Source organism: Bufo bufo, chromosome 1, assembly GCF_905171765.1.
Source record: "Bufo bufo chromosome 1, aBufBuf1.1, whole genome shotgun sequence".
Taxonomy (NCBI): domain Eukaryota; kingdom Metazoa; phylum Chordata; class Amphibia; order Anura; family Bufonidae; genus Bufo; species Bufo bufo.
In genome coordinates this window covers 552,175,241-552,198,127 of record NC_053389.1, presented here as the reverse complement: position 1 = coordinate 552,198,127, position 22,887 = coordinate 552,175,241, and the positions used below count along the sequence as shown (strand labels likewise).

Sequence of the window (22,887 nt, the reverse complement as noted above, 5' to 3'; positions counted from 1 at the left end):
GAAGATCGTGGGGATCCTGGACCACCCTGCAATCTGAATTAAGTTTATCATCTTTCTCGTGCCATCTCTACACTGTCTTCCTGGCACGAAGCCTACTTGATCAGGATTTATCAGGGCAGGTAGTACTTTGTTAAGGCGGGAAGCTAGTATCTTGGCAAACAGTTTGAGGTCAGCATTCAACAGGGAAATTGGCCTGAAATTCTCAGGGGCATCAGGAGTTTTCCCTGGTTTGGGCAACGTAACTACAGTAGCCTTTAACATGTCAGGGGGGATGTTCCCAGAGGTCAGAAATGTATTATACAGTTTAGTTAAATGAGGAAGTAACTCGGAGTGAAATGTTTTATTATAATCCACTGGAAAGCCGTCTGGACCTGGAGCCTTATTAGATGGAGTAGCTTTAATGGTGGTGAGAATTTCTGTGGTAGTGATTGGCCTATTCAGAACGCTTAAGTCATCTGCAGATACTTTGGGGAGCTTAAGGGAATCCAGATAAGCCGAGATTGCCTCCTCAGATGGCTGAGTGGTATTACCATCTAACTGTAAGTTGTATAGGGAGGAGTAATAAGACGCAAATGCGTCTGCTATTTCTTGAGGGTGCGTAAACACCTTATTATTGTGCTTTAAACTAGTTATTCTAGCTGCAGCTTTCCTGCTTTTTAGTCTACGTGCCAATAGTGCACCTGCTCTATCGCCTGTGTGGTAAGTTAATCTGCAATCGCTTCAACCCTAGTTCTTGGCGATATAAAAGAAGGGTTCTGAGTGCAGTTCTACATTCTTGAAGAGAGGCTAACGTTAAAGGATTATTAAGTAGTTTGTGACTCTTTTCCGCATTTTGCAGATGATAGGGCATCTTGTAAAGCCTTGTTTCTGCATCTATCCATTCTAGCCGCTGACTGTAACAGGATCCCTCTCATGAATGCTTTGTGTAAGCCATAGTGTGTTTACACTAGTGTCGGGTAGGTCATTAAAAAGCAGGAATTCTTGCAGTTTAGCTGTGATCCCTTTAACTCTTTCAGGGCATTTGAACAGGTAAGTATTCAATCTCCATTGTAGACGCGGGAGGTCAGGAAGATCATTTTCAACGACAATACTCACTGGGGCGTGGTCTGACCACGTCGCTCCCCCAATGTCTGACCTCGTGACCCTATGCAGAAGGCTTTTGGATATTAGGATGTAGTCAATTCGAGATTGAGATAGGTGTGCTGTTGATATGAACGTATAATCTCGCTCATCACTATGCTGATAACGCCAGATGTCATGAAAAGCGGACTCGTATAGAGTTGTTTGCAACTCTATGCGGCGACACCCCTGCGTGGATTTACAATCTAATTCTGAGTTAATCGGGATGTTAAAGTCTCCTCCTACTACCACCTCTCCTACTGCTAATTTCTCCACTTTGTTAAACAGCCTCCTGCAGAAGGCCACCTGTCCGACATTAGGGGCGTATACAGATGCTAAAGTAAATGGTTTACCATCAAGAGTGCAAATTAAAATAACATATCTCCCTGCTGAGTCTGTAATACATTTTGTAAGGGAAAAGGTGAAGACTTTACCCCAATGAATACCCCAACCCTTCTCTTTTTCCTTGTATGGGAATAGTATATTACAGGGAAATTCTTATGTTTGCATCTAAAATCATCTTTTTCCAACAGGTGCGATTCTTGTATGAAGAGCACATCACATTTAGATTTAAGAGTTTCTGACCAAAGCTGGGTGCGTCTATATGGAGAATTTAGCCCACGAACATTAAGTGAGAGAATTTTTAACCCCATTTCCTATACATTGAATCTCCCTGTAATACGCATCGCCACACTTCGATAAAGAAGCCCTTAAAAGCTAAAACCCATAGTACACTTAGTACATGTATAGCATTCCTAGGAACCAACTTAAAAAAGGAACTGAACACATGAAAAAGGAAAATTTTTGTTAAATGCAGTGAGGTCATCAAGGCGTAACAAGCCCGACCAAGTAGTTAACGGTCAAAGGACCAGAAAGAAAAAGTCCTTTTATACTGACCCCTCTGATTTGTATTTCTTAAAGGCCCTCTTTTTGTCATTTATTGCCATTTTTACACTATTTGAAAGCCATGTGGGGTTTAATTTTATTTGCTTGTACTTGTTACCTTTAGGAATGTATTTAACAATATACTTATCCAAAGTATCGTAGATTTAAAGGGATTCTGTCATGACATTTGAGGCCTATAACCTAAACATATGGCCAGGTCCCTACTAATAACCTGAATCCGAAACTGTCCTTATTAAATGTGCCTGTGGCTCTATTAGCACTTAAAACAGGTTTTTATAACCTGTCATTCACCTACCTAAGGTGTCCAAGGGGACATCGCTTCATACAGGGTGCCCGGCTGCAGCCATCTCCGTCTGGTGCCCAGCGCCGCCTTCCCACTAGAAATCGCCGCCCTCCCTTTCTATAGAGCCGCCTTCCTCACCTCAGCGACGCCTCCCTCAGCCAGATCCCGCGCGTGCGCACTAGGTATAACCTGATGCGCCCGTGCGGACTCCTTGTTGAGCGAAGTGCGCATGCGCCGGTCGGCGCACTTCGCTCAAACCTGCTTTGACCGACCTATTGCAGCCATCCTCTCACAGCCGCACGGGATCTGGCTGAGGGAGCGGATGATTTCGGAGGCGGTGCTGAGGTGAGGGAGGCGGCGCTGAGGTGAGGAAGGCGGCTCTACAGAAAGGGAGGGCGGCGATTTCTAGTGGGAAGGCGGCGCTGGGCACCAGACTGAGATGGCTGCAGCCGGGCACCCTGTATGAAGCGACGTCCCCTTGGACACCTTAGGTAGGTGAATGACTGACAGGTTATAAAAACCTGTTTTATGTGCTAATAGAGCCACAGGCACATTTAATAAGGACAGTTTCGGATTCAGGTTATTAGTAGGGACCTGGCCATATGTTTAGGTTAAAGGCCTCAAATGTCATGACAGAATCCCTTTAAAGCACTCCCATTTAGCATTAGTGTCATTATGTGACAATAATTACTCCCAGTCTATGTCCTGAAGTGCAGCACTCAACCCTTGGAAATTCGCCTTTCTGAAAGTAAGTGTTTTTGCCCTACCGACCAGAGTTTGTTTTTTGCAGCTTAGTTGGAATATAATTATATTGTGATCACAGTTACCAAGGTTTTCATGAACAGTGACATTTATAACAAGCTCTGCATAGTTAGAAATGACTAGATCCAGAAGAGCATCGCCTCTAGTAGGATCTTCCACAAACTGGCCCATGAAATTATCCTGCAAAAAGCTGAGGAATTTTCTCGGTTTTGCAGCAGAGGCAGAACCATGTTCCCAATCTATGTTTGGATAGTTAAAATCTCCCATTATCACTACTGTGCCAGCCTGCGCCGCCCGCTCCATTTGCACATACAGTTGATCTTCTATCTCGGGGATCAGCAACCTTCAGCACTCCAGCTGCTGTGAAACTACAACTCCCAGCATGCAAACCTGCTTGGCTGTTCTCACAACTCCCCATAGAAGTGAATGGGAGTTGTAAATTCAGAACATCTGGAGTGCCGGAGGTTGCTTATCCCTGTTCTGTCTCCTCAGTGATATTGGGGGGGTCTATAGATCACACCAAGAATAATTTTTTCATTATTTTTTTTTCTCCCTCTGAAATGTCACCCACAAGGTTTGAACATTTTCAACCTTCATCCACAATTTTTTCTTTCACACTTACTTTCATATCACTCCTGGCATTCAAACATACACCATCACTTTTGCGTTTAGCCCTATCGTTTCTAAAGAGTGTAAAAGCTTGATTTACCGCCCAATCATGAGAAGAGTCCAACCATGTCTCAGCAACACCAATTACATCAATATGTTTCTCCAGTACCAAGGCCTCAAGCTTTTTTCTTGCTAGACTTCTGGCATTTGTGGACATAGATTTTAAGTTGTCATAAAATTTTACTCTTTTAGGAAATGTGTGCCTGGGTCCCACTGGTTGAGCTGATGCCACCGCTGGACAGCTTCCAATTTTGAAGGGAAGTGAGGATGATGTGTCTTTCGTCTGCTGCACTGTTTTCAGAAAACATCTGTGATGCTTGATCTCAGTGCTTGATCTGACTTCCGCCTAGCAGGGAGACGGTGATGTCACCGCTTCAAGTGGGCAGTGTATAGCACTGCTATTTCTTTATTTATTTTATGCACTTATATAGCGCTACTATATTCCGCAGCGCTTCACAGATGTCCCCAATAGGGCTCACAATCTAAGGTCCCTATCAGCATGTCTTTGGAGTGTGGGAGGAAACCCACACAAACACGGGGAGAACATACTAACTCCATGCAGATGTTGTCCTTGGTCGGATTCGAACCTAGGACCCCAGCACTGCAAGGCACCAGTGCTAACCACTGAGCCACCGATGAGCAGTTTTAAAGGCGGAACCATATTGATGCCGGCCCATAATAGAACTGTTCTATCCTTGCCCGTAATACGGACAATAATAGTACATGTTTTATTCTTTTGTGGAGCGGCCATACGGAAACGGAATGCACAAGCAAATTGTTTTGTTTTTTAAGGGCCAGTCTATTGAAATGAATGGTTTTGCAAAGAGCCACAAACAAAATGGCGCAGACACAGGGAAAAAATACGTTCGTGTGCATGAGCCCTTTACTGGACGGAGACTTTTTTTTTGCTCCTTTTTTATAAAAGTTTCAATGATAAATCTGAAATGAAACTCCTTAACATAGCTAGCCACACCCATTTTCCCACCTACATTTCTAAACTGGAGTGAGAAATTTTAGCGCAAGTGAGCCCAAAAAATCCCAAAAGCCCCATTTTGTGACTTTTTGATGCCAGAATTTTGGAGTAAAGACATGAGAAATTAGGCCTAATATGTTTTCAGTCTGTATAGCAGTCTGGTTTTCTTGTTCATTGCGCCACTGCAAATGGAGGTGACGGCTGGTATACAGGAAACATAATTGCCGCAATTTCCTCCTGCCAAGTGCCTTGAAATGGTCCAGGCAGAGATGGGTGTGTAATAAAGGTTTCACCAGTGTCTGGATGGTGGACAATGAAACTGGGAGCTGCTCATGGCCAAAAATAAATAAAGAAATGTAAAATTAATCAATCTCTGGTTTATTTTTTGGAAAATCGCCCAGTGCAAAAAAAAATTGCCCTATCTGAAGACAGCATAAACTAGTAAGAGCGACTCTGATCACAGTGCACTTTGTTTCATGCAGTATTCACTTGCGTGGCTGCAGCAGTGCCCAAGTCCACAGTCCTGGTATTTGAGTGCTTCCCCTGCCTTCCTACAGAGGATTGACTGCTTTCGCCTTACACCATGTATTGAGAGAAAGCTGCTAATCAGGGAGTCTGCAGCACATGAATAGAGTGCATGTATTGCACATAGGAATATATTGAACCTCCCAAAGACTGCATTCTTAAACTCAGTGTATGGGAGAAGCTAAGAATCTAATGATCACATTTTCATGTCCCCTAAGGAGATAAAAAAAAAAAAATGTTTTTAAAAATCATCCCTTTTCCCACTAAAAATAAACAAAAAAAATAACGATAGTTTGCACCGCCACAACCCAAAATTACTGTACTCCTAAAATGTATTTATTCCATATGTGAACGAAGGCCGTAACAAAAAAAAAGTCCTAGTCGACGTTTTTTTGTCACTTCACCTCCAAAAAAATTGAATAAAAAGCGATCAAAAGCTCAAACTCACTCCAAAATGATATAAAAAGAAAGTACAGATTACCCCACCAAAAAATGCAATAAAAACTTATGGGGGTCAGAATATGGCTATGTAAAAAAATTTTTATTACAAAGCTTCATTCCACAGAATGAAGCTGACCTGTCCGTTTTATAACATACGGAGCACCGTAAAAAGAAAACTTTTGTGCCGAAATTGCATTTTTCCCCAATTCCTCCTCATTTTCCAGCTTCTCACTACATTGTATGCAATAGTAAATGGTCCCATTAGAAAGTCAAGCAAAAAATCAAGCGCTTATACGTCTGTGAACGGAAAAATAAAAATGTTATGGCTCCAGGAAGGCAGAAAGTGAAAAACGAAAAAGCAAAAAACTGAAAATTGCCCGGGAAAGAAGGCGTTATACTATAATTAGGTAAACAAATTTTAACGGTTTGGTAGCCCTTTGTGACAAATGCCATAATTAGTTTACATAGACATTAGTAGCATATATACTAGTGACTTGCCATCAATTATAAATATTCATTTGTGACTCCCTGAATGTACATCGTAGATAATAGATGTTAACTAAGGCTTGAAAGTAATTGCTTGAAAGTAATTGGTATACGTTCTCAAAAATAATAGATAATTTACCAAACCTGGCAAGAAAGTTAAAATAAAATAAAAAATTGATTCAATACTTCTGATAAAAATTGGGGCCTTTACCCCTAAATAACCCAATGCAGGCTTTTAAGGAATCACAACTGATGAAAGATTAGAACTGTTTTACACCCTCACCCCCTGTGTATTTATCGCTGTATTTAGACCTAATAGTGGAGGTATTGTATTAGTGGCAGCATACAAAGTTGTGTGCTGACCGCAGCTATGACGACTTTGTGTGATGCCACCAATACAATACGCCCGAGACTGGACTGATCCACCTTCCTGACCGAGCACAAGCAGGGATGGATAGTGTTGTATCACACAGACAATGTTGTGTCTTATTAGCGATTCTTGCTCTATATGCCAAGCTCCTGATGAAAATATAATACACCTGGTTAAGGAGACATGTCAGACAAACCACCCTAGACTAGCAGAACGGACTTTTTAGATACTGAGAAGGACGACTCGGGTAGTAGAGAGCACCTAAGACCAGCAGTGAACTTGGTGTCTTATGGCAGTTCATTTAGATCTCCAGCGACGTCGGCTGTATGACTTAAAGGGAGTCTGTCACCTACTTTAAGCGTTCTAGACCACTCATATTGCTTTATTGCGCAGTTCCCCCTCATTTAAACAGTACCTTCATTGTATGTCCGGCGTAGAGAAGCTGAAAAAAACAAATTCATAACTATATGCTAATTAGGTCTCACAAGTGCCCATGGATGGCGTTATAACTGCAAGTGCCTGGGCCCCTCGCCGATGTACCCGTCTTTTTTTTTTTTTTTTTTTTTTTTTTTCGATGTACCCGTCTAACAACTCCCCTTGCAGTCCTCTGGCCCACCCTGCCCTCTTTGTTGGTCATCCTGCTCTGCCTCTGAGATCTCGCACCTGCGCCCTCCATCATCAAACTAGGAAGGCAGGGTGGGCCAGAGGACTTGTGGCCATAACGCTGCCCTTGGGCACTTGCGAGACCTTATTACCATATTGTTGTTATAAACTTGTTTTTTCAGCTTCTCTACATGGGACATAGTCAATAAAGTTACTGTTTAAATGAAGGGGAACTGCGCAATAACATTATATGAGCAGTCTAGAACACTAAGGGTCCATTCACATGTCCGCACAATGGGTCTGCATCCGTTTCGCAATTTTGGGGAACGGGTGCGTACTCATTCATTTCAATGGGGCTGAAAAAGATGCGGACAGCACACCGTGCATGTCCTATTCGTGTCCGCAGCCACAGACAAGAATAGGCATTTCTATCATAGTAACGGCCATGTGTGGTCCGCAAAATGCGGAACGCAAATAGCCGGTATACGTGTTTTGCGGATCCACAATTTCAAGAGAGCAAAACTGTTGCAGACGTGTGAATGGACCCTAAAAGTAGATGACAGACTCCCTTTAAGTACTGCACTGATACACTGAGAGACAATTACTGAACTCCACCATTTGGTATACACAGTGGCATGATTAATGGGCAATAAATATTCCATGGGTTAGGGTGTAATATAGTTCTAATTCCCTCTTTCTCCACGTATGACTCCCTCATGGCCTGAATTGGGTTATATAGGGGTAGAGCTGGGTGATTAAGACAAAAAAACTCCAGTCCTCCATCTATACATATTATATACTCTCCTCCAGTCCTCGATCTATACATGTTATATACCCTCCTCCAGTCCTCCATCTATATATTATTATTATTATTATTATTTATTATTAAAGTGCCATTCATTCCATAGCACTGTACATATGAAAAGGGGTATATACATACATAATACAGACAATTGCACTAAGCATGAACAAGACGAGTTACAAACTGGTACAGAAGGAGAGAGGGCCCTGCGCGTGAGGGCTTACAATCTACATGGTATGGGGAAAGGACACAGTAGGAGAGGGTAAAGTTGGTCATGACTGTATAGAGGCAGCAGGGTCACTGGTTGTAGGCTTGTCTGAAGAGGTGGGTTTTTATTTTTATTTTTTTTAAGGATTCCACTGTAGGTGAGAGTCTGTTATGTTGGGGTAGCGAGTACCAGAGTGTGGGGGATGCAGGGGAGAAATTTTGGAGGCGATCGTGGGAAGAGGTGATAAGAGAGGAGGAGGTCTTGTGAGGATCAGAGATTGCGTGTGGGGATGTATCGGAAAGTAGCTCAGAGATGTAGGGAGGGGACAAGTTGTGGACAGCCTTGTATGTTAGTATTTTGAACTGAATTTACTGGACAATGGGGAGTCAGTGAAGGGATTGGCAGAGGAGTAACAGGATGAGAGGTGGAATAGTCGAGCAGCAGAGTTAAGGATAGATTGGTGCGAGAGTGCTAGATGGAAGGCCATAGAGGAGAATGTTGCAGTAGTCTAGGCGGGAGATAATGAGGGCATGTACAAGCATTTTCGCAGACTCAAAGTTGAGGAACGCGCGGATGCAGGAGAGGTTTTTGAGTTCGAGGTGGCTGGTGGTGGAAAGGACTTGGATGTGTGGTCGGGAGGAGAGGGCAGAATCCAAGGTCACTCCAAGACAGCGGACTTTGTTGACCGGGGAGAGTGTGCAGCCATTAATCGTGATGGATAAATAGGTCTGTTCGGGGCGTTGAGCAAGATGGGGGAAAGATGATAAATTCTGTTTTATCCATGTTAAGTTTTAGAAAGCTAGAGGAGAAGGAGGATATGGAAGATAGGCATTGTGGGATTCTGGATTGTAAGGTCGTAATGTCTGGACCAGAGAGGTCAGCATAAAAGTGATACTGAAAGCCATTTGACTCTATGAGCTGTCCCAGGCCGAAAGTGTAGATAGAGAAGAGCAGGGGTCCTAGGACAGAGCCTTGCGGGAAACCAACAGAGAGAGAATGAGACAAGGAGGTGGTGTGAGAGTGGGAGATGCTAAATGTCCATTCTGTGAGGTATGATGTGATCCAGGAAAGGGCCAGGTCAGTAATGCCAAGAGATGAGTTTGTAACAGAAGGGAGTGGTCGACAGTGTCAAAGGCAGATAACAGGTCAAGGAGAAGGAGGACAGAGTAATGTTTTTTGGTTTTGGCTGTTAGTAGGTCATTGGTCACTTTGGTAAGGGCAGTCTCAGTTGAGTGGTGGGGTTGGAAGCCAGATTGTAGCCGGTCAAAGAATGAGCAGGAGGAGAGGTGAGAGTACAGTTCAGAATGGACATGTTGCTCAAGTAGCTTTGAGACATATGGAAGAAGTGATATGGGGCGATAACTGGACAAAGAAGGTGGGTAAAATGAACGCTTTTTGAGGATGGGTTTAATGGTAGCATGTTTAAAACCAGAGGGGAAGACACCAGTGGTTAGTGATGGGTTGAAGAGATGAGCTAGGGCTGGGATAAACAATGTCCAGAGCTGTACTTATTGTGGTGTTATACAGGGTGGTGGCAGTATCTGGGTCTTGGAGGGAACAAATGTTAGAGAGTGGCAGAATAGAGTCAGAAAGCAAATAAAAGTCGAGATGTTTAAGGTTCCTGCGTGGGTGTATGTTAGTGTGTGGGACCGGGGGAGCAGCAGAAGAGAGGAGTGAAGAAAAGGTGAGTAGGTTGTGGTCGGATAGGGGGAGAGGCGAATTAGAAAGGTTAGATAGGGAGCAGAGGCAAGTAAAGATAAGATCCAGAGTGTGACCATCTCTGTGGGTGAGAGCCGAAGACCACTGTGAGAGGCCGAAGGAGGAAGAGAGGGATAGAAGATATATTATATATACTCCTCCAGTCCTCCATCTATTTACATCCTCCTCCAGTCCTTCTATATATATACTGATGCCCTGTTTTTTGGCATCCATGTGCAGAGCCGGGCTCTCAGTACTCCCAGTGAACTGATAGGGATTGCAGCAGTGTCCTCTCTCCACTACCCTAGCGGCAGTTACAGTGGGATCCCGCCTACGGTCAGTGCTGGCTCCTGCTGTTATGTGGGGGCCTATTAAAGTCCCTGCAGCCCGTGCCTGGATTAATAGCATGGGCGTCAGGGACTGAAATGATCAGCACACGAATGTGTCGATTCAGTGCTGCAGAAGAATAAAAGCTAATCATGATTTTTGAAAAAATTAACATCGTAGGCGGAAAGAAAACAAATTCGATGCTGCCCTATATAGGAGTGAAAGCCTCAATTATTATCCGACTCTTTTTAAATGATCTACATAGCTAATAACCAGAATGTCCATCCAGTGACATTGTCAGTGGACAATTTACGGTAAATGCTTTTATGTTGACTCTGTTGACTCTTAGATAATGAAGTAAGCTAAATTTTTAGTTGTATGTATTTTAAATGCTTCAATATTTTCCTCTTTTTTTTATCTGGTTGGTGTTTGTGTCCTTAGGTTAAATAATGTCAAATTCAAAGGAATCGATAACTACTGTGGAATAAAAGAATGGCACCTCATTGGCGACTATTCTTCATCGGCTGAATTTTATGTTACGATTGCAGTTTTTGCCTTTCTTTACTGTATCGGTGCACTTGTTTTCTATCTTGGATTCAGGCATGTTTATGAGGAATCTAGGAAATGGGCTTTAATTGTAAGTATAATTTTTCTTTTTACAAATATAATATTCATTCAACTGACTTATTACTGAAATTCAATGTATAATTGAAATAACAAATGCAAAATGGGTTTTTATAGTAGTATTTTTATAGTTATACCTAGGGCTGAAACAATTACTCGATTTAAATTGAGTAATTCGACTGCAAAAAATTTGCATCGAGGATTCGTTTGTGTCATGTGACCATGGAGCAGGAGTGAAGCGCTTGCTATTACTCACTGCACCGTGGTCACCCGCCGGCCGGTACATCGCTGCACTTTCTTCCTGACACATCGTCAGGTCAGTGCACTTCTTTATAGATGAGCAACTAACAGTATTCACACACATGTGTTCATGCGTGTCTGCGGTTTTTACGGCTGAAGAACAGGTAGATAACGGCAGAACACATGGCTCCAGTGTGCACAGCGCCCAGCACCGTCCTGTACCTGCAGCCGCTCGGCCATCTGTCCTCCGTCACAGGTCACGTTACCCAGGATGCACTGCTGTAGCTTCCCTCTTCCCACAGTGCCTTGCGATAGCCCATTCAGCCACTGCACGGCGGGGGGTGATGCTGGTTCCTGGTGTGTTGGTAGATCTGCGCTTCGGTCACCATGCAGGAGCTCATCGCTTGTGTGGATCACATTCGCTTTGACCTGGAGCTGGCTGTAGAGTAGTAGTTGGGGGCACAACCTCTCCCCTTCCCGGGCATGGACAGTAAGTGATGAGGGGGCCGATGGGGCAGGGTACTCTGCACCCGGTCCATGTCCCCGGCCTGGCGCACCCCTGTGTCAGCCCTGTGTGGCTGATGTCACGGCTCCCAGTGGGGCTGTCACCCAGAGCAGCACTCCATGCTCACTGAGGGGGCAGCAATCTGATGGCACTGAGGGGGCAGCAATCTGATGGCACTGGGGGAATGGAGCTGATGCACTTGGGCTGATCGCACAGGGGGGAACAAAGGGTTTACAGCACAAGCCGCAAACTGGTTAAAATATAAAAGAAGCAATGCTCAACCTCACCTGCCCCGCTGCTATTGTAGTGCCCTGGAGTAGGGGAACTGAGAAGTTTGGACCTTTGTGGATATTTGCCTATTTTCCCCTGTTTCCCCTATGTAAAATTATAAACTTCTTACTTTATTTCACTTGAAAGGGTTAACTTTCACTGTTTTAATACGGTGTAACTGCATTTAATATGTATGCTGTGTGATAGATAGAAAAAAAAATATATATATATACCTGTTCATTTGCACTGTATTTGCAAGCTAGTCTTTCCTCAGCATCAATCCCTTCTTCTGCCAGGGAGGACACTGGAGAAGCCAGCCTTATGCCTCGCCTGTATTGTTTTGCACCTATCTTAGAAAGGGCCAAAATATAAACCAAAAAGTAACTACAGGTGCTAAAAAAGCTAAAAACCTAAAGCACAGTGCACATACAAATATTCAAGGTATTCCAAAACATATCTTTATTAGAATCTTAAAAAATACATAGTAAAAACCATGTAAATTGGCACTGACAAACAAAAAGAAGGTGCCGAAATGGGGTCAGCTGTAAGTATACATAAGACAAATGAAGCAAGGGGATAAGTGCATAACAACAGTATTTTACCTGCCATGTGGTGCACATGTAGTACATAGTAAAAAACATGTAAAATTGCACTGACAAACAAAAACCACAAGAAGGTGCCGAAATGGGGTCAGCTGTCTTGGAGGTGCCGTCCATCTGGGTTTGTATTTTACATGCTCTGGATAATATATTTTTTCCTTTTTTGGTGGGAAGGGGGGGGGGGGGGGGGGGTGCACCACATGGCAGTTAGAATACTTTTATGCACGTATCCCCTTGCTTCATTGCATCTTGTGTATACTTACAGCTGACCCCATTTCGGCACCTTCTTCTGGTGTTTGTCAGTGCCATTTTACATGTTTTTTTACTATGTACTTTTTAAGATTCTAATAAAGATTATATTTTGGAATTCCTTGAATATTTGTATGTGCAGTGTGCTTTAGGTTTTCTAATATAGGTGGTTTCGTCTGCATTCCTCCAGTAAACAAGCACTCTGGTCAACTGCAGACCCCGACTCTCTGGGGTGCACCACAACTTGCCTACCCTTCCGGAGAGCAGCAACACGTGACCCCAAACCCGGCCACTGCACTATTTTAACACTTACCAGGTCACCGCTGATCTAGGCTTCCTGGTCCTGTCACATATGAAATGACCGTAGATTAACGTTCAAGAAATTACTGAATGACTTACCCCAATCAGTGATTGGCTGAGTGGGCCTTTTCTGACTTTTCCTACATGTCGAAACCAGACAAAGAAGGATAGACCAGCATGGACCCAATTAATCATCAAAATGGCATCTGCGGGGGATCGGGGTGGAGGTGATTACCAATACTTTTATAAAACCACAGTGAGCACTTAACTAAACATTTTGCTCCACTGGACAAATCAATTTTTTAACCCTTAGAGACCCTTTGTGATTTTTCGCTTTTGCGTTTTCGTTTTTCACTCCCTGCCTTCCCAGAGTCATAACTTTTTTTTTATCCTTTCACATAGCCTTAAGAGGGCTTTTATTTTGTGGACAAGTTGTACTTTCTAATGGCACCATTTACGGTTGCATACAATGTAGTGGGAAGCCAGAGAAACAAAATTCCAGATGGGGTGGAATTGGAATTCTTTCACAGTTTTATATTTATTTATTTTTTTACGTGGTTCACTATGCGGTAAAATTTACCTGTTGTCTTCATTGTCCAAGTCAGCACGTTTAGGACGATTACCACACTTGTATAGTTTTTCTTGCGTTTTAATACTGGAACAACTGGGAAAAAAAAGCTTTTAATCACCATACCCCTATAACTTTTTTTTTTTTTTTTTTGTAGTTATGTGTAAGGAGCTCTGTGAGGGCTCACTTTTTACAGGGCAATGTGTACTTATCAGTGATACCATTTTGAAGTGTATGTGACTTTTTTTGTCACTTATAATAAAAAAAATTTGGGGGTGTTGAAATGACAAAAATGGCGAATTGGCTTTTCTTTCCGTTATGCCGTTCACCATATGTGATTTAATATTGTTATATTTTAATGGTACGGGTGTTTTCGCAAACCGTGATGCCCAAGATGTGTATTTTTTTTATTTGTTATTGGTTATGTACTTTTATTTTGGGGAAAGAGGGTTATTTGAATATATAGATACATATACTTTATTTTTTGTTTTTTTAAAAGTTTTTTGGGTGACTGACTGGCAATCATTAGATTGACCACTGTGTTCTGTGATTGCTATATAGCCATCATTCAACACTTTGTTTACAATATACCAATTTAGTGCTGTATTGGTATACTTTAGTAATAGCTGTCAGAGCCTGCCGGCTATAACTATGTCAGCCGGGAAACGATGATCGCATACATCCGCTGCGGGTCTCTGCTGTTTGAAACGGCAGAAAGCCAGCGGCTATGGCGTCCACTGCACGCGCGATACATTCATGTATGGTAAAGGTCGTGAACTGGTTAAATGTTTAGCAGTTATGGCCCGGTTCACATTTACTAGTTTGATGCTATTTTTTACATACAAGTGTTTTGATTTTCTTTTTTAAAGCCAAGTCTGGAAATGGATCCAGATAAAGAGAAGATTAAATATATGATTTATACTTCTCCTTCCATTAGTCTCCACTCTACTACTGGCTAAAAACCTTCATCCAAAGTGAAAATGCTTAAGATCAGTTCTTATTGCAGGTTTTCATAGTATAAACTTGGATTCAGATTAGACCAGCAATGTGGTATGCCTTTAGATCTTGTGAGAGTTCTTTAAAGACTATATACACCGTTGGGGGAATTTTTTTATTTTATTATTGCATTGTACTCCTTATGAAGTAAAAATCTTTTTTTCAATTGGTCTGTATTAAAAATATGGAGCCTCTTTTTCTGTATATAGCTCAGATGCTCTAGTAGCAGCATTAGGATTTTCTCTCTTTTCCATCAGTTTGAAAGCTGATGGGCTCCTTATCTCTGCTCTGTGACATTATAAACAATCATTAAAGCTCAATCCCTATCTTACTGATAAGAATGTGGCTTACCTAAGTGTTTATGACCTCTTAAGGTGCATTTAGATGCACCAGTAATCTCCCAGATTATCTGGATTGATCGTTCCGGCGAATGGTCATTCCCAGTCATCCGGCTGTCTAAATGTGCAGCCGATCACCCGATGAATGAGAGAAACGCTCATTCACTGGGTTATCCTGTCGTTCATGCAGGCGCCCCCGATCATGGCTTCTGAGCAGCAGAAAGTGTGGTCTAAACAGCGCTCTGCTGCCCAGAAACAGTGATTCTGTATGAGGACGAGGAATCACTAGAACGATCCCCCGTCCTCATACAGTGAAGGAGATCGCTACATGGAAAGTCTTTCACTGAACGAGCAGCCGACTGTCTGGTACCCATCAATTGTATTGTTTTATCATCAAGTAAAATGCGTGCATAAGAGCAGTCCTCATGCCACCCTGTTTGTAATTTGGCACAGTCATAAACCATCAAATAGCCTATACAGTCTCTGAATGTGTAGACTGCTAACATTAAAGGGCATCTGTCATTAGTTTGGTACCTATGAAACTGGATGACCTGTTACATGTGCACTTGGCAGCTAAAGGCATCTGTGTTGGTGCCATGTTCATATGTGCCGTATTGCTGAGAAAAATGATCTTTTAATATATGCAAATGAGACTCTAGGAGCAACGAGGGCTTTGACGTTACTCCTAGACGCTCAGCTCTCTCTGCAACTGCAGCTCCCTCTGCACAGGGGCAGGCAGTAAAAGTGTCATCACACCCGGCCTGGTCAGAGTCCAGAGGTACAGAGAAAGCAGAGCCTCTAGGTGTAACAGCAACACCCCCGTTGCTCCCAGAGGCTGATTTGCATATATTAAAACATAATTTTTCTCAGCAATATGGGCACATATGAACATGGGACCAGCACAGATGCCTTCAGCTGCCAAGTGCACAATAACAGGTCAGCCAGTTTCATAGGTACAAATCTGCTCACAGATGCCCTTTAAGCTACACTTAAAGGAGTTTTCACACAGCATAGATGATAAGTATCTGATTGCTGCAGCCCAACTTCTGGGTCCCTCAGCAGTAGGAGATCCTGAATTGCTTCACAACAATTGAACGGTGGGACACATGCATGCCTACATCTCCATTTACTTCTATGGGACTGCCAAGTGTGGGGTGAGCTTAAAGAAACACTAAACCTAGAAAAGATAGTAACTGTAAACACATTGGGTGAGATTTATCAATCTGGTGTAAAGTGGCAACCAATCAGATTCCACTTTCATTTTTCAGAGCTCCTTTAGAAAATGAAGGGTGAAATCTGATTGGTTGCTATGGGCAACTAAGCCAGTTCTACTTTGCACCAGTTTGATAAATCTCCCCTACTCTGTAGCATTTTCTGCATGTCTTGGAAAATAAACCATCTTGGAGGAGAGAAATTCTTCATAGGCTACATGGATTAATTTTCTGCAAGTCGCTTCCGTTCTGGGCTGGTGAGGGGTGGGGCTTGCCAGTCATTTAACCCTTCTGCAGATGGGGCACAGCAAGGCAGAAACCAGTTGTCTTACAGCCAGGCACAGACTTGTGAGGAGAAAGAGGGGCTAATGGTTGTTCTCCTTGGACAAATAGTTGCAACTTGGGACGAACAAGCATTGGAGAACATTGAAGGAGGCATTGGTGGGGTAGCATTTTTATTTGTGAGTTTTCTATGTTTAGTGGTCCTTTAAGTCCCATACAATTAAAATTAAAACTAATTATCTACATCCTTCTTATTGCTGCATGGATTGTATGACGGATATCAGTGGTAAGTAAGAACTAAATTCAGAAGTGTTTTATTAACATTTCCTATGAAAGAAGAAACTAAATGATGTAATAGACTAGCTGTTACCTGTTAGCATGGACCTGTCACCTGAATAAGATGCCCTTTTTGTGCGGGCAGCACACATGTCCATACTCCTATTAGCAAAATACGCAGGATACAGAGAGCAGCAGTAAGCAGTTTAGCTCTCGGGACAAAAAAGACACCAGCTGGCCATACAACAGATTAAAGTCTGACAAAACTGCCTTTTTTGAATCAACTGTCACTTTAAAATACTAAATTAACCAATTGTTTGCCATGGCCAATGGCAGACTTTTGTCTGCTGAAAATGTGATTAAGGCTACGCTAGCGTTTTTTCATGGATCTGCTAAAACGCTTCAGTTACAATAATACAACCGCATGCATCCGTCATGAACGGATCTGGTTGTATTATGTCTTCTGTAGCCATGACGGATCCGTCTTGAACACAATTGAAAGTTAATGCGGGACGGATCCGTTTTCTATTGTGTCAGAAAAAATTGATCTGTCCCCATTGTGTCAGGATCCATCTTGCTCCGCACCACATCGCGGACAGAAAACCGCTGCTTGCAGCGTTTCTCTGTCCGTGATGGGGACGCAATGGAACAGAATGCATTTTGTTTCGTTCAGTTCAGTTTTGTCCCTATTGACAATGAATAGGGACAAAACAGAAGAGTTTTCTTCCGCTATTGAGATCCTATGACGGATCTTAATAGCGGAATTGAAAACGCTAATGTGAAAGTAGCCTAAAAGCTTTGGAAAAGCTTTTGTATATTGTCAGTCGAAACTGCATTATGTTCAACAGTATTGATCAAATTTGACATTTCCCCTGGAAGTCCAAAAAAAAATAAACTCCCTGGTCAGCTGGTTTAATCTACAGTTTTGATGGTGGTATTGGTCATATGGAAGATCCCACAGTCGACTGATCATTGCTATAGTGCAGAACTTCACCATATTCTCAAATAGTCAAGGCCTGGTACCCTATTTGAGTCACCACCCCTAAGTACTGGTTGAACATGCGGAACGCACATGTCTGATATCCGTGTTTTTACGAATCTGCAATTTGTGATTCTCAAAAACTGATAAGGTTGTATGAATAGTCCCTAAAAATGACATATGATAGCCTCGTATAGTTTGCTACATTGAAAAAAAATTATGAAAATGTCCCTTTATCCATGATTGCTTGGTGTACTGTGCTCTTGAAAAGAAAAAATGTAATTTCAGTTGTTGAACCTTTCTTTTCTAGGACTTTGTCATAACGCTCATTTTCACCTTTTTGTGGCTTGTGAGTTCATCTGCATGGGCTAAAGGATTGACTGATATTAAATCTGTGACCAGCCCAAGCATTATAGCAGCAGTCACGTGCCCAAAAGAATTACACTGTTCTCCAGGTCCAGAATTACACATGGGACGTCTAAACACTTCTGTGGTATGTATATTTAGTGCGTATTTGAGAAGTGGTCTTGAAATGCATATTAACCCCTTAGGGATGCAGCTATTTCTGTACTTGATAATGTTGTGATATTTTTTCCTATCTCCTATAGTCATAACTTTTTTATTTTAGGCAACTTTAACATTAGCGGCAGCCTTCTCCAGCAGGCGGTTCTGGCGGGTAAACAGCCTGCCGGATCTGTGCTGCCGCTAGTGCATGTGTGCCGCTGGATGTCTGCTCCAGCACCATTAACTATAATGGGGCCTGGACGGAGGTCCTGCCGCAGCGCAGCAAACATGCCGAGAGGAGGCCGGAATAAAACTACAACATGCCGGAGAAGGCTGCCGCTAATGTGAAAGTAGCCTTGGTGACATAGCCATATGAGGGCTTGCTTTTCTTAGTGCCATCATTGTGAGGTATAATTTATGGGGGAGGGCAGCAATTCCAGTTTTGTTTGTTTTTAAAGTGTTCTCCGTGAAGTATAAGTTTATACCTAGGGTCAGTAATATTACAGGGACATCAAAGGTATATAGTTCTTATCATATGTTTTATTCCTTTTACACAATGAAAACACTTAAAGGGCATCTGTTCATATGTGTCTGAATTGCCAAGCAAAAAAAGGTTTTAATATATGGAAATTAACCTCTAGAAGCAAATGGGGAATTTCCATTACACCTAGAGGCTCAGCTCTCTCTGCCAATGCTGCTCCCTCTCCACTTTGACATATGTTTTCACTGCCTGGCCCCTTATTGGAGAGGGCATAGCAGTTGCAGAAAGGGCAGAGTCTTTAGGTGTAAGGCCAACACCCTCTTTGCTCCTAGAGGCTCATTTGCATATATTAAAACATCATTTTTCTCAGCAATGAGTGCACATGAGACCAACACAGATGCTTTCGACTGCCAATCGCACATGTAACAGGTCAGCCAGTTTTAAGTACAAATCTGTCCTTTACTAGATGCCCTTTACCGCTTAGGCTCCCAGCTGTACATGTATGGCTCTAGGAGGGGCTTTAAACATAGCGCCCGCTTGTGCATAGCCGACGGGCCTCCGCAGTTTCAAACAGCAAAGGCATGTGGTTAGTGTCTGCGACCGGCAATAATGCTGATCGCAGGCCTTTAACCCTTTAGATGCCATGGTCAAGCCCAACCATGGAATCTAAATAGGTTAAGACCAGCTTCCCCATGTGGCTATCGGGGAAGGCGGTCCTTTGATCTAATAAGCTGAGTTTTTCTGAAGGCACCCAGCGAATTGGAGCTGCAGTTTCTATGTTGGCTTGCAGGCCAACATAGGATAATAGTAAATTCAGCTTGGACTGTAGTTATATGGAAAAAAAATCTATCTAGTGAATATTGTAGCCTCCTATAGGGTCTAACAAAAAGTAAAAAAAAATATAAACCTTTAAATCACGCCCCTTTCCCTAGGATAAAAAACTAAATACATAAACAATAAAAATATACACATTATGGGCATCCCCGTGTCCAAAAACAGACATACTATTAAAATATAAAATTATTTATCCAATACGCCAAATGGCATAACGAGAAAAAAAAAACTTCACTTACCTCCAAAAAAAATTCTCCCTCAAAAATGAGCCCCTACACATCGCAGTAGACATAACTATAAAAAAGTTATGGGGGTTAGAATATGGCAACATAAAAAAGCAAATTCTAAGTTTTTATTTTTGTCAGTATTAAAAGACAAAAAAAAATACATGTGGTATCGTTGTAATTATACTGCCCAAAGAATGGAGGGCACAGGTCAGTTTGGCCACATAGGTACAAAGCCCATAAAACTCTGGTGGAATTGCTTTTTTTTCCACTCCATTTGGAATTTTTTTTCCTGCTTCCCACTACATTGTATGCCATATTAAGTGGTGGCATTAAACAAGCCGATGACGTCACATCTACACCCATATTAAGTCCCGCAAAAAACAAGCCGATGTCTATGGCAGACCTGGAGGCCTTTATTAGGACCTCAGCTGCCACCGCAACTCATGGGCATTCTGGGATTGCCAGGGGATGCTGATTGAGCCCCCTCCCTCTGTAAAACAGTATAGGCGCTGTGATCACTATTGCCTGCTGCATCAAAGGCGTTCAATGGCGAGGATCGGAGTTAGCTCTGATCCGACCGTTGTAGTGGGGTGTCTGGGATTATGTTACAGCTGATATCTACTTCGGATGGGGCATGCTTAGTTTCTGAGCCCAAAAGTTACATTTATAACGCTGTGCTGTGGCTGCCACCCACCAGCCTAGTAAATGTGCAGGGAGGGAAAGTAGATAGCTAACATGCTTTATTGGATAAGATTAGGCAGAAAATAAAACCTGCTAGCATAGCGTGCATAAATAGCAGGCATCCTCAAACTGCGGCCCTCCAGCTGTTGCAAAACTACAACTCCCAGCATGCCCGAACAGCCTACAGGTATCAGCCTACAGCAGGGCATTGTGGGAGTTGTAGTTTTACAACAGCTGGAGGGCCGCAGTTTGAGGATCCCTGCATAAATGGAAATCTTTATCTCCATTCCTTGTTTCCATTGGTGGTTTAGTTGCTTTTACTTTTATACTCTTGCTTTCCTTATTATGAGCGCAGCACTTGTGATTGAGGCTTGTGAAGGTTTTGGGTAGTTGCGAGACTGGAATTTCTTCGAAGAAACCATCAGCCAAGCAGGCAATGAATGTATACAAGCAAACTGAGCTGGAGTCAGTTTAAGGGCCATTCGCACTCCTTTCAATGGGGCCGCAAAAGATGCGGATAATGCACCGTGTGCTGTTCACATCTGTACTTCTGTTCCGCTGCCCGCAAAAAAGATAGAACATGTCCTATTTTTGTCCGCAATTGAGGACAAGAAAAGGCATTTCTATCATAGGGCCGGCCGTTCGCACACAGCGGGTATCTGTTTTTTTTTTTTTTGTAGTTTGCAGAAACTGCACTATTCCTGGCCATTGGCTGTCTGGTATAACATTTCAGCTCCATTTACATGAAACCCTTTTTAAATCTTGGACAATCCCGTTAACATTGTCTGTTGGAGCAAAAAAATCTGGAAAAAAAGTAGCCATTACATGTTAATGGGTTCATGTTTATGTGGATTGAGTTTGTAATTTTAAGAGTGGCGGAAAGCAGTCTTTTAGAGATGCTGGCATACACTATGAGAATACAGATTAGGATAGGGATGCACTGAGATATTTTCCAGACTAATCGAACAATGAGCAATTTTTCAACAGAATTTGTTTTTGTGTTTTTGATTTTTCTTCACTATCTTCCTTGAGCCATAACTTTATTTTTCCGTTCACATATCTGTATGAGGGCTTATTTTTTACTGGACAAGTTTTACTTTCTAATGCCACCATTTAATATGGCATACAATATAGTGGGAACAGGAAAGAAATTCCAAATGGGGTGGAATCGGGGAAAAAAATGCAATTCCAGCCGAAACGTTGCACCGGATGGTTGAATAAAGGAATCACACATTTTTTTCATCTGACTGGAGTGCCGTCCATTTTCTGGATTTACTTGTGGGGTAAGAAGTCGATTCCCTAGGAACGTGCACCCAATTTTATCTGTCTATAGCCAGTGCCGCCTTTATAGATATATAGATATATTATATTTTTAACAGTTTATAAATTTTTTTTTTATTCTGTACAATCATGGGTCTTTTTGGATCTATTATCTGTACAGAATTGCTCATTTCTTATGTGGGCCTGCCACCTGGTGGCCAAAATACGAATTACAACTTCAATACCCTGGGTCTCTTCAGAGAGACCCAGCTCACTAAATTCAATTACCGACATCCTCATTGGCCGCAGAGGAAGCTGGTAAGAAGCCCAGATGTGCAAGCTTCTGAGTTTTTCACCCTTTAGGCTCCATTCACACGTCCGTGGTGTGTTGCGGATCAGCAACACACCCGCCCGGCCCCCCCTTATAGAAATGCCTATTCTTGTCCGCAAGCTGCGGACAAGAATAGGACATGTTCTATCTTTTGCGGAGCTGCGGACCCGAAGATCGGGGGCGCGCTATGCGGATGCGGACAGCACACTGTGTGCTGTCCGCATCCATTCCGTCCCCATAGAAAATGAATGGGTCCGCACCCCTTCCGCAAAATTGCGGACCCATTTGCGGACGTGTGAATGGAGCCTTAGATGCCGTGATCTCACTTGATCATGGCATCTAAAGGCTTTAACGACCTTGTTCGGCATTATTGCCGGTCGCGGTCATTAGCCGCAGGTTTCGGCTGTTTGAAACACAGGTGCGAGCTGGCACTACTTTTGCACTTTGCTTCAACGCCATACATGTACGCCACCGGTAGTGGTTAAATGACTCAGTAATCCAATCAAACTCATTTTAAAGGGAATGCCTCATATGTTTCATATTAATTCTATTAAAGCCAATGTAATACATAATATATTGTAATGTATGATAATTTGTAACTTTTCCTGGATCAACCATATTGGAAACAAGCACACATATTTCCTGTATTGTCTGTAAGGACCGTAGAGCAGGGTGTGTAATCTGGCAGCCACAGTGAGCGGGAGTTCAAAGTCGGAGTAATGTCATCGATTAGTACAGGAAATGGAGTACAGTATCCTCTGCTACCTCAGGGCTGCAGCCCCTTCACGGTTTTAGAAGGGGACACTGCACTAAAGCAACTACCACCTACTATCAACTACTACCACCAACCCTTCCTTCTCAGGGTTGGTGGTAGCTCCAGAAGTAGGAACCTTTACCAATCAAAGTGATGGCAGATCCTAGCGATATGTCACCACATGATAATATGGGAATAACTCTTTA

At 42.7% G+C, this 22,887-nt stretch overlaps 1 protein-coding gene across 2 annotated transcripts in view; it reads left to right on the top strand.

The window, feature by feature from the left end:
* The window catches only part of SYPL1 (synaptophysin like 1), a 38,265-nt gene that overhangs the window by 11,553 nt on the left and 3,825 nt on the right, over nt 1–22,887 (top strand). For both annotated transcript variants that reach the window (XR_005774935.1, XM_040412741.1), the window contains 2 exons: nt 10,614–10,809; nt 17,920–18,102. Coding sequence is in view for 1 of the 2 variants with exons in the window: in XM_040412741.1 (XP_040268675.1) it covers nt 10,614–10,809; nt 17,920–18,102 (379 nt within the window). In the remaining variant the exon portion in view is untranslated. The remainder of the gene's footprint in view (nt 1–10,613; nt 10,810–17,919; nt 18,103–22,887) is intronic.